Consider the following 16,002-nt stretch of genomic DNA (forward strand, 5'->3'; position numbering starts at 1 on the left):
AAGGGGAGGATCGGGGCACTGTCGGGAAACCTCGGAAAGGCAATTGGGCTATCAGCGGCCATTTCACCAAAAGTTGGCGGCCACTCTATTCCTCAGCATGGCCGCCGATTTGCGGTGGTGACAGGCCTTAAGGCCCCGTGGAGTACAAACGCAAGGAAGGTATGCTAGACCTTTATAAATCACTGGTTAGGCCTGAGCTGGAGTATGGTTCCCTATGCTGGATACTGCACTTTAGGAAGGAGGTTAAGGCCTTGGAGTGGGTCGAGAGGAGATTAACCAGAATTATACCAGGGATGCGGGACATCAGTTATTTTGGGAGATTAGAGAAACTGGGGTTGTTCTCCTCAGAGCAGAGAAGGTTAAGGGGAAATTTAATAGCGGTACTCAAAATTCTGAGGGGTTTTCAGTCGACAGGGAAAAAGTGTTTGCATTGGATGGAGAGCTGGTAACCAGAGGACACAGATTTAAGATAATTGGTAAAAGTACTAGGTTTTTTTTACACAGCAGGTTGTTACGATCTGGAATAAACAGCCTACAAGGATGGTGGAAGCAGATTCAATAATAACTTACAAAAGGGAATTGGATAAATACTGGAAGGGGGGAAAAATTGAAGGGTTCGTGCTAAGAGGTCGGAAGTGGAGGCCTTTAGCAGCGGCGAGGTCGGGGCCCAGGGAAGGAGTGGCATGGGCCAACAGCGAGTTCGGGAGGCCTACACTGCGTCCTATGAATCCCAGGGAGAGAGGACCTGCGCGAAGGTGGAAGGCGGAGTATGTTTGTGTGTGTGTGTGTACTTGGCCCATGAAGCAGAGCCTGGTCTCAAAGGGAGTTAGATGTGGCCCTTACGGCTAAAGGGATCAAGGGGTATGAAGAGAAAACAAGAATGGGGTACTGAAGTTGCATGATCAGCCATGATCATATTGAATGGTGGTGCAGGCTCGAAGGGCCGAATGGCCTACTCCTGTACCTATTTTTTATGTTTCTATGTTTCCAGTCATCTTGGTTAATCCTTGCCACTGGACCAAGACCTTGCTCTATCAAGCCCATGTGGTGGCTGGTGTACAACGACCACCACACGTTAAAAGAATTCACGCACAGGCATCCTCCACCCTTTAAAATGAAGTTTGGGACTGGGAACGCCCGTCATGGGGGAAAGAGCAGAAGGGAGTGGGACTAATTGGATAGCTCTTTCAAAGAGCCGGCACAGTAATGATGGGCCGAATGGCCTCCTTCTGTGCTGTGTCATTCTATGAAAGGAAAGAACATTGGTAGAGGAAGCAAGAAGGAAAATCATCTCGTTGTTATGAAAACCTTATTGTGTCACTTGCATATAATATGTGGCTCTCAGACATTCTCGCTGCTTGATAATCGGAACTGTCCATTTGCCTGTCAGGTGAGAATTTTAATATATTCACGCCAGCCAGAACCGAGAAGTAGGATGTAAACACGTCCAAAGGCTTCAATTAAACTAAGTCATTAATAGACACTTTTAAACTGTATAATTACAAGCCAGTAAATTTGCTGGCAGTGATGCATAAGGCAGTAATTCATTCTTGGCTGGTGTGATATGAACAGGGGGAAGTAAAGCTTGAGTGATTTATGAGGATGAGCAGAGCCACGGGATTGAATTACTGCTTCAAAATCAGATCCAGCCACCTGCTGCTCTCTGCTTTGCTTCACTCGGATTTTCTTCCCCAATGTTCATCTCCTCCGCTCCCGAAGACCCTGACTCGTGCCGGCCTGAGGGGTGCAGCCGCATAGTGGTTATGTGACTGGACCAGTAATCCGGAGGCCTGGAATTAAAAAAGCGAGTATCAGTAATGGCACCTATGAAAGTACTGGATTGTCACATAGAAACATAGAAACATAGAAAATAGGTGCAGGAGTAGGCCATTCGGCCCTTCGAGCCTGCACCGCCATTCAATGAGTTCATGGCTGAACATGCAACTTCAGTACCCCATTCCTGCTTTCTCGCCATACCCTTTGATCCCCCTAGTAGTAAGGACTACATCTAACTCCTTTTTGAATATATTTAGTGAATTGGCCTCAACAACTTTCTGTGGTGGAGAATTCCACAGGTTCACCACTCTCTGGGTGAAGAAGTTTCTCCTCATCTCTGTCCTAAATGGCTTACCCCTTATCCTTAGACCGTGACCCCTGGTTCTGGACTTCCCCAACATTGGGAACATTCTTCCTGCATCTAACCTGTCTGAACCCATCAGAATTTTAAACGTTTCTATGAGATCCCCTCTCATTCTTCTGAACTCCAGTGAATACAAGCCCAGTTGATCCAGTCTTTCTTGATATGTCAGTCCCGCCATCCGGGAATCAGTCTGGTGAACCTTCGCTGCACTCCCTCAATAGCAAGAATGTCCTTCCTCAGGTTAGGAGACCAAAACTGTACACAATACTCCAGGTGTGGCCTCACCAAGGACCTGTACAACTGTAGCAACACCTCCCTGCCCCTGTACTCAAATCCCCTCGCTATGAAGGCCAACATGCCATTTGCTTTCTTAACTGCCTGCTGTACCTGCATGCCAACCTTCAATGACTGATGTACCATGACACCCAGGTCACGTTGCACCTCCCCTTTTTCTAATCTGTCACATTGTCCTTTAAGGAAGGGAGGCTGGCCTACATGTGACTCCAGACCTTCAGCAATGTGGTTGACTCTTGACTAGGCCTCTACAATGGCCTAGTAAGCCAATGGCCAAAGATCACCCTAAGTGGAGGAAGCGCATTCGGGAGGGCGCTGAGCAACTCGAGTCTCGTCGCCGAGAGCATGCAGAAAACAACATGCAGCAGAAGGAGCGTGCGGCAAACCAGATTCCCCACCCTTTCCTTCAACCACTGTCTGTGCCACCTGTGACAGGGACTGTGATTCCCGTATTGGACTGTTCAGTCACCTGAGAACTCACTTTTAGAGTGGAAGCAAGTCTTCCTCGATTTCGAGGGACTGCCTACAATGAGTAAGCCATTAACATAAAAATTAAGAGCAGGAGTAGGCCATTCGGCCCCTCTAGCCTGCTCCGCCATTCAATGAGATCATGGCTGATCTTCTACCTCAACTCCACTATCCCCATATCCCTTGATTCCCTTAATATCCAAAAATCAATCGATCTCCGTCTTGAATATACTCAATGACTGAGCCTCCACAGCCCTCTGGGGTAGAGAATTCCAGATATTCACCACCCACTAAGTTGTACCAAACCGCTACAAAGAAGTATCACGGACTACAGCGGTTCAAAAACGCAGCTCACCACCACCTTCTCAAAGAGATGGGCAATAAATGCTGGCCTTGCCGACGACGCACATATCCCCTGAACATCTGAGCAGCCACATGTCAGGTTTGGCCCTGCACAGTGAGGCTATTCAAACACAGGGTGCATCCCCACCAGGCCTGCCCCTGTCTTTAACATGTCGAGGATTGGCAAATGGAAATCGGGAGTAAGAACCCCCAACAGTTATTATTTGCCCTTTCTCCCTAGCTGAGGTACATTGAGAAAGAAAGAAAGACTTGCATTTGTATAGCACCTTTCACAACCACCGTACATCTCAAAGTGCTTCACAGCCAAAGAAGTACTTTTGGAGTGCAGACACTGTTGTAATATAGGAAATGCTGCAGCCAATTTGCGCACAGCAAGCTCCCACAAACAGCAATGTGATAATGACCAGATAATCTGTTTTTTGTTATTTTGATTGAGGGATAAATATTGGCCAGGACACCAGGGATAACTCCCCTGCTCTTCTTCGAAATAGTGCCATGGGATCTTTTACGTTCACTCGAGAGGGCAGACGGGGCCTCGGTTTAATGTCTCATTCAAAAGACAGCACCTCTGACAGTGCAGCACTCCCTCAACACTGCACTGGAATATCAGCTTAAAATTTTTGTGTTCAAGTCCCTGGAGTGGGACTTGAACCCACAGCCTTCTGACTCAGAGGCGAGTGTGTTACCCACTGAGCCACAGCTGAGACAAAGTCTGGTCCTCTACCAATGCTCTGACTGGGATTCATTTAACTCAGTGCGACCCCATCATTGAACCCAGGGCCTTTATGGTCTGTGTAGCTCAGTACCACATTACATTGATTCATTGGCCACTGACCCACTGATGAAAATCCCTACAGAACTATTCATATTTGTATGTTAGAGAGGTTCCGTTGACATTCTTATAGATATTGCAGCAATGCATAAATAAAAGAAAAACTTGCATTTATATAGCGGCTTTCACGACCTCAGGACGTCCCACTGCACTTTATAGCCAATGAAGTGCTTTTGGAGTGTAGTCACTGTAGGAAGCAGAACAACCAATTTGTGCACAGCAAGCTCCCACAACCAGCAATGTGATAATGCCCAGATCATCTGTTTTAGTGGTGTTGGTTGAGGGATAAATTAATTACGTCCACCCGAGAGAGCAGATGGAGCCTCGGTTTAACGTCTCATCCCAAAGACAGTGCGGCACTCCTTCAGTACTGCACTGGAATGTCAGCCTAGATTTTTGTGCTCAGGTCTCTGGGATGGGACTTCAACCCACAACTGCCTGATTCAGAGATGAGAGTGCTACCACTGAGACATGGCACTCTTAAAGCTATTTTTACTGGAATGGGGGATTCCAGGAAGGTGCACTGTAATATAATCTCCAAACTGAGTCAGAGTGCATCACTGGATTCAATTGTTGACCACCCCCCCCCCCCCCAACTGAGATCCAATAACTCATCAGAGGTCAGACTGCTGAACCTGAGACATTCCTATTCTACGTGTCTCCTGACCAATGTTGCCTCTCATTTTTTCTTGGCACCGTACGGCCCCTTTAAGGGATCATTCTAAATAGCTCGCCTTTGCAATTTTTGCACTGACAAGCTGGCTGCGCGGGATTCCTGGAGCACAACAGGAAGCATTACCACTGAGCCCATTCGAAAGTCCGCGCTGGCACGGTTTTTTCAATTTAAAGGCCGGCTCGCTGGCTGCGCGGGACCCCTGGAGCGCCCCAAGGTCGCGCAGTTTAAAGGGAACGTTGCTCATATCCACAACGGGGCAGTGCGTTCACCATCTAAGTAATTGGGGAGCCCACGAGAGATATTTTGGTCCATAAGGATAATGAACAAATATCAACTGTGAAAATCAGATTGACAGGAAAACTATAGAGACGTTATCACAAGAACATACGAAATAGGAGCAGGAGTAGGCCATTCGGCCCCTCGAGCCTGCTCCGCCATTCAATGAGATCATGGCTGATCTTCTACCTCAACTCCACTTTCCTGCACTGTCCTCATATCCCTTGATTCCCTTAATATCCAAAAATCGATCTCAGTCTTTGAATTTATTCAACAACTAAGCCTCCACAGCCCTCTATGGTAGAGAATTGTAAAGATTCACCACCCTCTGAGTGAAGAATTTTCTTCTTATCTCAGTCCTAAATGGCCGACCAGTTATTCTGAGACTGTGACCTCTGGTTCTAGACTCCCCAGCCACGGGAAATATCCTCCCTGTATCTACCCTGTCAGCCCTGTAAGAATTTTGTACATTTTAATGAGATCACCTCTCATTCTTCTAAAGTCGAGAGAATATCGGCCTAGTCTACTCAATCTCTCCTCATAGGACAATCTCCCCATCCCAGGAATCAGTCTGGTTGCACTCCCTCTGTGGCAAGTATATCCTTCCTTAGGTAAGGAGACCAAAACTGTGCACAATACTCCAGGTGTGGTCTCACCAGGGCTGATCTTCTTGACTGTGTTACTAGTAGTTAATATTCATTGTGGCTAATTTGATTCGCTTGACAATATAGGGGTGTGAGGGTAAATAACATTTATTGAGTGACCTGAAGGAATCTGGCCATTACACTGCCTCATCCCAGATCAGGATTTCAGCCAGTATTAGTATTGAGCCTTGCTAATCCCTGATGTTTTTACTTATGCCAGCGACAGACCAATGTTCTATTCTTCCTTGCTTCGTTTGTTTTGATTTATAACGCGGCGCACTGCTGCGTATCAAACAGACAGAAAAGAAATTCATCACATTTTCCCTGAATAATGTAATTGAGCATCTTCAACTTGGTACTTGCATCATTTTTTTATTTCCGCTTCATAAATAAATATTACATGAAGAGCGGAACGCAGTTGGCACTGTAAATCGGATTCGGCCATGAGGTACAAGTTCTGGGTTATTCACGCGGCTTTTAAAGGGGTAGCATATTTTTGAGGCTTTTAGCCTTCACCTAGTCCCGAGACTTGAGCACATAATCTAGGCTGACACTCCAGTGCCAGTACTGAGGGAGTGCTGCATTGTCGGAGGTGCTGTCTTTCGGGGTGAGATGTTAAACCAGTCCCCCGTCTGCTCTCTCAGGAGCACATTGTACTATTCTGAAGAGGGGGGGATTATTTGCAGTGCCAATATTTATCCTGCGACCAACATCACTGTTACAGATTATCTGGTCATTATTACATTGCTGTTTGTGGGACCTTGCTGTGCGCAAGGGATAAATATTGGTCAGGCCACCAGGAGAACACCCCTGCTCTACTCTGAAATAGCTCATCTGCTGCTGAAACCCTCATCCATGCCTCTGTTACCTCGAGATTTGACTACTCCAATGCACTCGAGGTTGGCACTCCTGGCTGGCCTCCCACATTCTACCCAAAGCTTGGCAGCCCGTGTCCTAACTCGCACCAAGTCCCGCTCACCCATCACCCCTGTGCTCGTTGACCGACATTGGCTCCCGGTTAAACAAAGCCTCGCTTTCAAAATTCTCATTCTTATTTACAAATCCCTCCAAGGCCTCGCCCCTCCCTATCTCTGTAATCACTTTCAGTCTCACAGCCCCATGAGATGTCTGCGTTCCTCAAATCCTGCCCTCTTGAGCATCCCTGATTATAATCACTCAACCATCGGTGGCCGTGCCTTCAGCTGCCTGGGCCCTAAGCTCTGGAAGACCCTCCCTAAACCTCTGTGCCTCTTTATCTCTCTTTCCTCCTTTAAGACGCACCTTAAATCTACCTCTTTAACCAAAGCTTTTGGTTATCTGCCATAATTTCTTCTTATGTGACTCGGTGTCAAATTTCTTTGTTTTGTCTGATAACACTACTGTGAAGCGCCTTGGGACGTTTTACTACGTAGGCGCTATATAAATAATTGTTGTTGTTGTAGTGCTGTGGAATCTTTTACCTCCACTTTCGAGAGCAAACAGGGCCTCGGTTTAACATCGCATCCGAAAGACGGCACCTCCGACGGTGTAGCACTCCCTCAGTATTGCACTGCGAGTGTCAGCCTAGGTTTTATGCTCCAGCATCAAATCTAAGCTGAACCCACAACCGTCTGACTCCGAGGCGAGAGTGCTACCCACTGAGCTGCGGCTGACACTGTGTGGAACCATACCGCGACATAGACATAGAAACATAGAAACATAGAAAATAGGTGCAGGAGTAGGCCATTCGGCCCTTCAAGCCTGCACCACCATTCAATAAGATCATGGCTGATCATTCACCTCAGTACCCTTTTCCTGCTTTCTCTCCATACCCCTCGATCCCTTTAGCCATAAGGGCCATATCTAACTCCCTCTTGAATATATCCAATGAACTGGCCTCTGCGGCAGGGAATTCCACAGGTTAACAACTCTCTGAGTGAAGAAGTTTCTCCTCATCCCAGTCCTAAATGGCCTACCCCTTATCCTAAGATTGTGTCCCCAGGTTCTGGACTTCCCCAACATCGGGAACATTCTTTCCGGCATCTAACCTGTCCCGTCCCGTCAGAATCTTATACGTTTCTATGAGATCTCTAGACCCTCGGTCCCCTAGTACATCCGGAAGGACATGGGTTAGAACCTTCAAAAGAGCCTGAAATTGGTAGTGGGGGAAGAAAGGTGGTCTGCTTAAAGACTCAACATTTTTGGTTCTGACCCCTATATTTGTTTTCTCTTCTTCTTGCAGAGGTTTCTCGAAATGACACCTGCTCAGATCTTCCCGAGATTCCCAATGGCTGGAAAACCACTTCCCACAGAGAAATGGTCTGTGGAACCATGATAACCTATCAGTGCGACCCAGGATATGACATCTTAGGAAGTGACACCCTCACCTGCCAGTGGGATCTTACCTGGAGCAGTGATCCCCCATTCTGTGAAAAAAGTAAGGAAAGTCCATTGTCCAACGTTGTTCCACTGAACTGGCAGTCAAGGGGATAACTGCAGTGATATACTTCTATAATGGAAGTACCACAGTGTTTCTGAAGGAGACCTGCTGCTAGGAGTGTTAATGGACTTGGACTTGACCTATAAAATTGAATGAGGCAAAGAAGACACACACAAACCATATTATAAAAAGGATATAGAGGCACTGGAGAGGGTGCAGAGAAGATTTACAAGAATGATACCAGAAATGCGAGGGTATACATCTCAGGAAAGAATGAAAAGGCTGGGTCTCTTTTCTCTTGAAAAAAGAAGGTTGATGAGTGACCGACTAGAGGGCTTTAAAATTATGAAAGGTTTTGATAAGAGTAGATATAGAGAGCATGGTTTCACTTATGGGGAAGAGCTTAACTAGAGGCCATGAATATAAGATAGTCACCAAGAAATCCAATGGGGAATTCAGAAGAAATTTCTTTACCCAGAGAGTGGTGAGAATATGAAACTCGCTACCACAGGGAGTGGTTGAAGCGAATACTATAGATGCATTAAGGGGAGGCTAGACAAGCATATGAGGGAGAAGGGACTAGAGGGTTATGCTGATAGAGTTAGATGAGGGAAGATGGAAGGAGGCTCGAGTGGAGAATTAGCACTGGCATGGACTAGTTGGGCCGAATGGCCTGTTTCTGTGCCGCATATCCTATGTAAGCTCAGGATTGTTACCAGTACCACGAGCTAGTCAGAGTAGGAATCACAGGATAGCTAAGATGAATACGTGGCTTGAGGAGTGATGCAGAAGGGAAGGATTCAAATTCATGAGACATTGGAACCGGTTCTAGGGGAGGTGGGACCAGTACAAACCGGACGGTCTGCATCTGGGCAGGACCGGAACCAATGTCCTAGGGGGAGGGTTTGCTAGTGCTATTGGGGAGGGGTTAAACTAATATGGCAAGGGGATGGGAACCTATGCAGGAAGACAGAGGGAAGTAGAATGGGGGCAGAAATAAAAGATAGAAAGAAGAAAAGTAAAAGTGGAGGGCAAAAAGCAAAAAGGGCCATAAGAAAAGAAAAAAAAGGGGCAAAGTGTGTTAGAAAGACAAGCCTGAAGGCTCTGTGCCTCAATGCGAGGAGTATTCGGAATAAGGTGGATGAATTAACTGCGCAGATAGCAGTTAACGGATATGATGTAATTGGCATCACGGAGACATGGCTCCAGGGTGACCAAGGCTGGGAACTCAACATCCAGGGGTATTCAACATTTAGGAAGGATAGACAGAAAGGAAAAGGAGGTGGGGTGGTGTTGCTGGTTAAAGAGGAAATTAATGCAATAGTAAGAAAGGACATCAGCTTGGATGATGTGGAATCTGTATGGGTGGAGCTACAGAATACCAAAGGGCAGAAAACGCTAGTGGGAGTTGTGTACAGACCACAAAACAGTAGTAGCGAGGTTGGGGGCAGCATCAAACAAGAAATTAGGGATGCATGCATTAAAGGTACAGCAGTTATCATGGGCGACTTTCATCTAAATATTGATTGGGCTAACCAAACTGGTAGCAATGCGGTGGAGGAGGATTTCCTGGAGTTTATTAGGGATGGTTTTCTAGACCAATATGTCAAGGAACCAACTAGAGGGCTGACCATCCTAGACTGGGTGATGTGTAATGAGAAAGGACTAATTTACAATCTTGTTGTGCGAGGCCCCTTGGGGAAGAGTGACCATAATATGGTAGAATTCTTTATTAAGATGGAGAATGACACAGTTAATTCAGAGACTAGGGTCCTGAACTTAAGGAAAGGTAACTTCAATGATATGAGACGTGAATTGGCTAGAATAGACTGGTAAGTGATACTTAAAAGGTTGACAGTGGATAGGCAATGGCAAACATTTAAAGATCACATGGATGAACTTCGACAATTGTACATCCCTGTCTGGAGTAAAAATAAAATGGGGAAAGTGGCTCAACCATGGCTAACAAGGGAAATTAAGGATAGTGTTAAATCCAAGGAAGAGGCATATAAATTGGCCAGAAAAAGCAGCAAACCTGAGGACTGGGATAATTTTTTAATACAGCAGAGGAGGACAAAGGGTTTAATTAGGAGGGGGAAAATAAAGTATGAGAGGAAGCTTGCTGGGAACATAAAAACTGACTGCAAAAGCTTCTATAGATGTGTGAAGAGAAAAAGATTAGTGAAGACAAACATAGGTCCCTTGCAGTCAGATTCGGGTGAATTTATAACGGGAAACAAAGAAATGGCGGACCAGTTAAACAAATACTTTGATTCTGTCTTCACGAAGGAAGACACAAATAACCTTCCGGAAATACTAGGGGACCGAGGGTCTAGTGATAAGGAGGAACTGAAGGAAATCCTTATTAGGCGGGAAATTGTGTTAGGGAAATTGATGGGATTGAAGGCCGATAAATCCCCAGGGCCTGATAGTCTGCATCCCAGAGTACTTAAGGAAGTAGCCCCAGAAATAGTGGATGCATTGGTGATCATTTTCCAATAGTCTGTCGACTCTGGATCGGTTCCTATGGACTGGAGGGTAGCTAACGTAACACCACTTTTTAAGAAAGGAGGGACAGAGAAAACAGGTCATTATAGACGGGTTAGCCTGACATCAGTATTGGGGAAAATGTTGGAATCAATTATTAAAGATGAAATAGCAGCACATTTGGAAAGCAGTGACGGGATCGGTCCAAGTCAGCATGGATTTATGAAAGGGAAATCCTGCTTGACAAATCTTCTAGAATTTTTTGAGGATGTAACTAGTAGAGTGGACAAGGGAGAACCAGTGGATGTAGTGTATTTGGACTTTCAAAAGGCTTTTGACAAGGTTCCACACAAGAGATTGGTGTGCAAAATTAAAGCACATGGTATTGGGGGTAATGTACTGACATGGATAGAGAATTGGTTGGCAGACAGGAAACAGAGGGTCGGGATAAACGGGTCCTTTTCAGAATGGCAGGCAGTGACTAGTGGGGTGCCGCAGGGCTCAGTGCTGGGACCCCAGCTATTTACAATATACATTAACGATTTGGATGAGGGAATTGAGTGTAATAGCTCCAAGTTCGCAGATGACACTAAACTGGGTGGTGGTGTGAGCTGTGAGGAGGAAACTAGGAGGCTGCAGGGTGACTTGGACAGGTTAGGTGAGTGGGCAAACGCGTGGCAGATGCAGTATAATGTGGATAAATGTGAGGTTATCCACTTTGGTGGTAAAAACACGAAGGCAGAATATTACCTGAATGGTGGCAGATTAGGAAAAGGGGAGGTGCAATGAGGCCTGGGTGTCATGTTACATCAGTCATTGAAAGTTGGCATGCAGGTACAGCAGGCAGTGAAGGAGGCAAATGGTATGTTGGCCTTCATAGCTAGGGGATTTGAGTATACGAGCAGGGAGGTCTTACTGCACTTGTACAGGGCCTTGGTGAGGCCTCACCTGGAATATTGTGTTCAGTTTTGGTCTCCTAATCTGAGGAAAGACATTCTTGCTATTGAGGGAGTGCAGCGAAGGTTCACCAAACTGATTCCCGGGATGGCAGAACTGACATATGAGGAGAGACTGCATCGACTGGGCCTGTATTCACTGGAGTTTAGAAGAATGAGAGGGAATCTCATAGAAACATATAAAATTCTGACGGGAGTGGACAGGTTAGATGCAGGAAGAATGTTCCCGATGTTGGGGAAGTCCAGAACCAGGGGACATAGTCTAAGTAAAAGGGGTAAGCCATTTAGGACTGAGATGAGGAGAAATTTCTTCACTCAGAGCGTTGTTAACCTGTGGAATTCCCTACCGCAGGGAGTTGTTGAGGCCAGTTCATTGGATATATTCAAGATGGAGTTAGATACGGCCCTTACGGCTAAAGGGATCAAGGGGTATGGAGAGAAAGCAGGAAAGGGGTGAATGATCAGCCATGATCTTATTGAATGGCGGTGCAGGCTCGAAGGGCCAAATGGCCTACTCCTGCACCTATTTTCTATGTTTTTATGTAGTCCTATGGAATCAGTTTTTATTTTCATTTTATAATGTACTGAAGGTACGATCAAACCTCCTGTATAAATACCACCTACATGTCTGTTTTTGCACACTCCCATTATAGGGCCATAATGACTTGCATGTGTCAGTGTTATCACTGTTTTAGCGATCGTGTTTTTTTAAAGTAAAATTTTCAGTGTTGGAAAATAATTTTCCAATGTCAAGCAGGTAACTAATATTTTATGGAGCAAGGGGTTGAGGTGGATTCTCAGGGAAATGCTAGGAAATTTTGACAGCGCTATCATCGCAGATATTGTCTATCACTCTTCTTTTCCTGACAAGCGAAACCATGAGTGATGCCAAGGAGATACAGTACCAGCAATATATTTAAAATGAACCATTTGCTTAGGATCCACAAGCAATCCATCATTTCGCTACAGTGACCAATGATGTAAACGTGATTGATACCACAACCATATATTTCAGCAAGATGAATTCGAACTGCTGTAACAGTACTGTGCTCAGTTGGTTGATCTAGCTGTCTGTCAAAGCATAGAAAGGACGGGAAAGAGTCAAAGATGGCCAAAATGGACAGTACAGTACAGTACAACAACTTGTATTTATATACAGAGTGACTATTTGTATTTTCTCTTTCTTCTGCAACTGCGTCCTCCGGACCCCGTCCCTGACAGCTCCCGCCCAAAACCGCAATGGGAAGTGGGGCCCTGCACGGGATATGGGGCCCGCATTTCACCAAGTTTTCTGAGCCAGCCGCTGAGCCTCTGACTGAGACAGAGAGAGAGAGAGACGGCGGGAGAGAGAGGGGCAGCAGGGAGAGAGAGAGGGGCAGCAGGGAGAGAGAGAGGGGCAGGAGAGAGAGAGAGAGAGAGAGGGTCGGGAGAGGGAGAGGGGCAGAAGAGAGAGAGAGAGGGGTGGGAGAGAGAGAGGGGCAGGAGAGAGAGAGAGAGGGGCGGGAGAGAGAGAGGGGCAGGAGAGAGAGAGAGAGGGGCGGGAGAGAGAGAGGCGGCAGGGAGAGAGAGGGGCAGCAGGGAGAGAGAGAGGGGCGGCAGGGAGAGAGAGGCGGCAGGAGAGAGAGAGAGAGAGGGGGGCAGGAGAGAGAGAGAGGGGCGGCAGGGAGAGAGAGAGAGAGAGAGGCGGCATGGAGAGAGAGAGAGAGAGGCGGCATGGAGAGAGAGAGAGGGGCGGGAGAGAGAGAGAGGGGCGGCAGGGAGAGAGGGGCGGGAGAGAGAGAGAGCGGCGGGAGAGAGAGAGAGAGAGGTGCAGCAGGGAGAGAGCGAGGGGGCGGGAGAGAGAGAGAGGGGCAGCAGAGAGAGAGAGAGAGGGACGGGAGAGAGAGAGAGGGGCGGCAGGGAGAGAGAGGGGCGGGAGAGAGAGAGCGGCGGGAGAGAGAGAGAGAGAGGGGCAGCAGGGAGAGAGCGAGGGGGCGGGAGAGAGAGAGAGGGGCGGCAGAGAGAGAGAGAGGGACGGGAGAGAGAGAGAGGGGCGGCAGGGAGAGAGAGAGGGGCGGGAGAGAGAGAGAGAGGGGCAGGAGAGAGAGAGGCGGCAGGGAGAGAGAGAGAGAGGGGCAGGAGAGAGAGAGGCGGCAGGGAGAGAGAGAGGCGGCATGGAGAGAGAGAGAGGGGCGGGAGAGAGAGAGAGCGGCGAGAGAGAGAGAGAGAGGGGCAGCAGGGAGAGAGAGAGCGGGCGGGAGAAAGAGAGAGGGGCAGGAGTGAGAGAGGGGCGGGAGAGAGAGAGAGGGACGGGAGAGAGAGAGAGGGGCGGCAGGGAGAGAGAGAGAGGGGGGCAGCAGGGAGAGAGAGAGAGGGGCGGCAGGGAGAGGGGCGGCAGGGAGAGAGAGAGAGAGGGGCGGCAGGGAGAGGGGCGGCAGGGAGAGAGAGAGAGAGGGGCGGCAGGGAGAGGGGCGGCAGGGAGAGAGAGAGAGGGGCGGCAGGGAGAGAGAGGCGGCAGGAGAGACAGAGAGAGGGGCGGCAGGGAGAGAGAGGGGCGGGAGAGAGAGAGAGAGGGGCAGGAGAGATAGAGGCGGCAGGAAGAGAAAGAGGCGGGAGAGAGAGAGGGGCAGGAGAGAGAGAGGCGGCAGGGAGAGAGAGAGGCGGCAGGGAGAGAGAGAGAGGGGCAGGAGAGAGAGAGGCGGCAGGGAGAGAGAGAGAGGGGCAGGAGAGAGTGAGGAGGCAAGGAGAGAGAGAGGCGGCAGGGAGAGAGAGAGGGGCAGGGAGAGAGAGAGAGGGGCAGGAGAGAGAGAGGCGGCAGGGAGAGAGAGAGGGGTGGCAGGCGGCAGGGAGAGAGAGAGGGGCAGGGAGAGAGAGAGGGGCAGGAGAGAGAGAGGCGGCAGGGAGAGAGAGAGGGGTGGCAGGCGGCAGGGAGAGAGAGAGGGGCAGGAGAGAGAGAGGCGGCAGGGGAGAGAGGGGTGGAGGGAGAGAGTGAAGTGGCGGGGAGGGAGGAGCAGAGGGGGAGAGAGACACACGGGGGGGAGGGGGCACGGGGGGATGCGGAGAGAGGGGAGAGAGGGGACTCAGGGAAGACTGAATATGTTTCTCAGAAAGCTTGGTGCATCAGGGACATTGTTGAAGTGGATAAAATCCAGAAGTCACGACACTGTCACTATTCACTTCATACCCAATAAACCTGTTAACAATCCATGACCCACACAATGCCCCATTTATGGTGGCAGGGTCATGCAATTGAGCTGGGGTAATGGACTTCAGCTGGGGAATACAGCACTTGCGCTGGGGTAAGGGACATCAGCTGGAACTTGGGAGGCTTTTGCTGGGTTGTTCGAGATCTGTCCTCTATGGCTTCAAAAGTCAGAATGGATCAAATTACAATTTGCAAAGTCAGTCAGAACTTGGGCTGGGCGGTTCCATTTCCACATTCCAGAGAATCTTCAAGGTGTGGCTTATCCTCCAAGGGAACCAATCAGCAAAAGGTCATGTGATAATGGAGAGCCAATCAGAGTCACGGCAGCCATTTTATTAGTACAAATAGGCACATCTATTTATATAGCGCCTGTAACATAGTGAAACGTCCCAAGGAGCTTCACATGAGATAAACATGAGATTATGAGATAAACATTTGACACCGAGCTGCAAAAGTAGAAATTAGCACAGGTAACCAAAACCTTGGTCAAAGAGGTAGGTTTTAAGGAGTGTCTTGAAGGAGGAAAGAGAGGTAGAGAGGTGGCGAGGTTTAGGCAGGGAGTTCCAGATCTTGGGACCCAGGCAGCTGAAGGCACGGCCACCAATGGTTGAGCGATTGTAATCAGGGATGCTCAGGAGGGCAGAATTAGAGGAGCGCAGATATCTCGGGGGGTTGTGGGGCTGGAGGAGATTACAGAGATAGGGAGGGGTGAGGCCATGGAGGGATTTGAAAAATAAGGATAAGGATTTTGATGTCGAGACTTTGTTTAACCAGAAGCCAATGCAGGTCAGCGAGCACAGGGGCTGATGGGTGAGCGGGACTTGGTGCGAGTTAGGACACGGGCAGCTGCGTTTTGGATCACCTCTAGTGATACAGGCCAGTAAATGTCAATGGCGCTTTAATGAATACTATGGGTGGATTTTCCTGTTCCTGCACCTGGGGCTATTGGATTGCCTGGGCCCAACGCATATATTAATGTCATCAATATGTCGCACCATCCGATGGCATTAGCAAGATTCATAGTTCCACCGCAGGAAGTGGCAGGATAATAGTCACCCAACACTTTGCCTGGAATGTGTGATTTGATGTAGTCAACACTACCGTGGACTGCTCAAGGGGCCCAACTTCTTCCATTGCCACTGTGTGAGATGTGAACTGTAACCCCAGCACTTACTGATACCTTCAGGAGGGATGGTGAGAAAGCCCCTTGTGTGCAGAGTGACAATGGAGCAGTGTGATGTGCAATCTCTAACTCTGTAATCT

General features: G+C 48.3%; 1 protein-coding gene across 1 annotated transcript in view; it reads left to right on the forward strand.

Moving 5' to 3' along the window:
- Positions 1-16,002, forward strand: part of LOC139269259 (seizure 6-like protein) — a 287,174-nt gene that overhangs the window by 136,842 nt on the left and 134,330 nt on the right. Inside the window, exon 14 of the mRNA XM_070888347.1 lies at positions 7,915-8,109. Coding sequence (XP_070744448.1) covers positions 7,915-8,109 — 195 coding nt within the window. The remainder of the gene's footprint in view (positions 1-7,914; positions 8,110-16,002) is intronic.

Source organism: Pristiophorus japonicus, chromosome 8 (genome assembly GCF_044704955.1).
Source record: "Pristiophorus japonicus isolate sPriJap1 chromosome 8, sPriJap1.hap1, whole genome shotgun sequence".
NCBI classification, from domain to species: Eukaryota; Metazoa; Chordata; class Chondrichthyes; family Pristiophoridae; genus Pristiophorus; species Pristiophorus japonicus.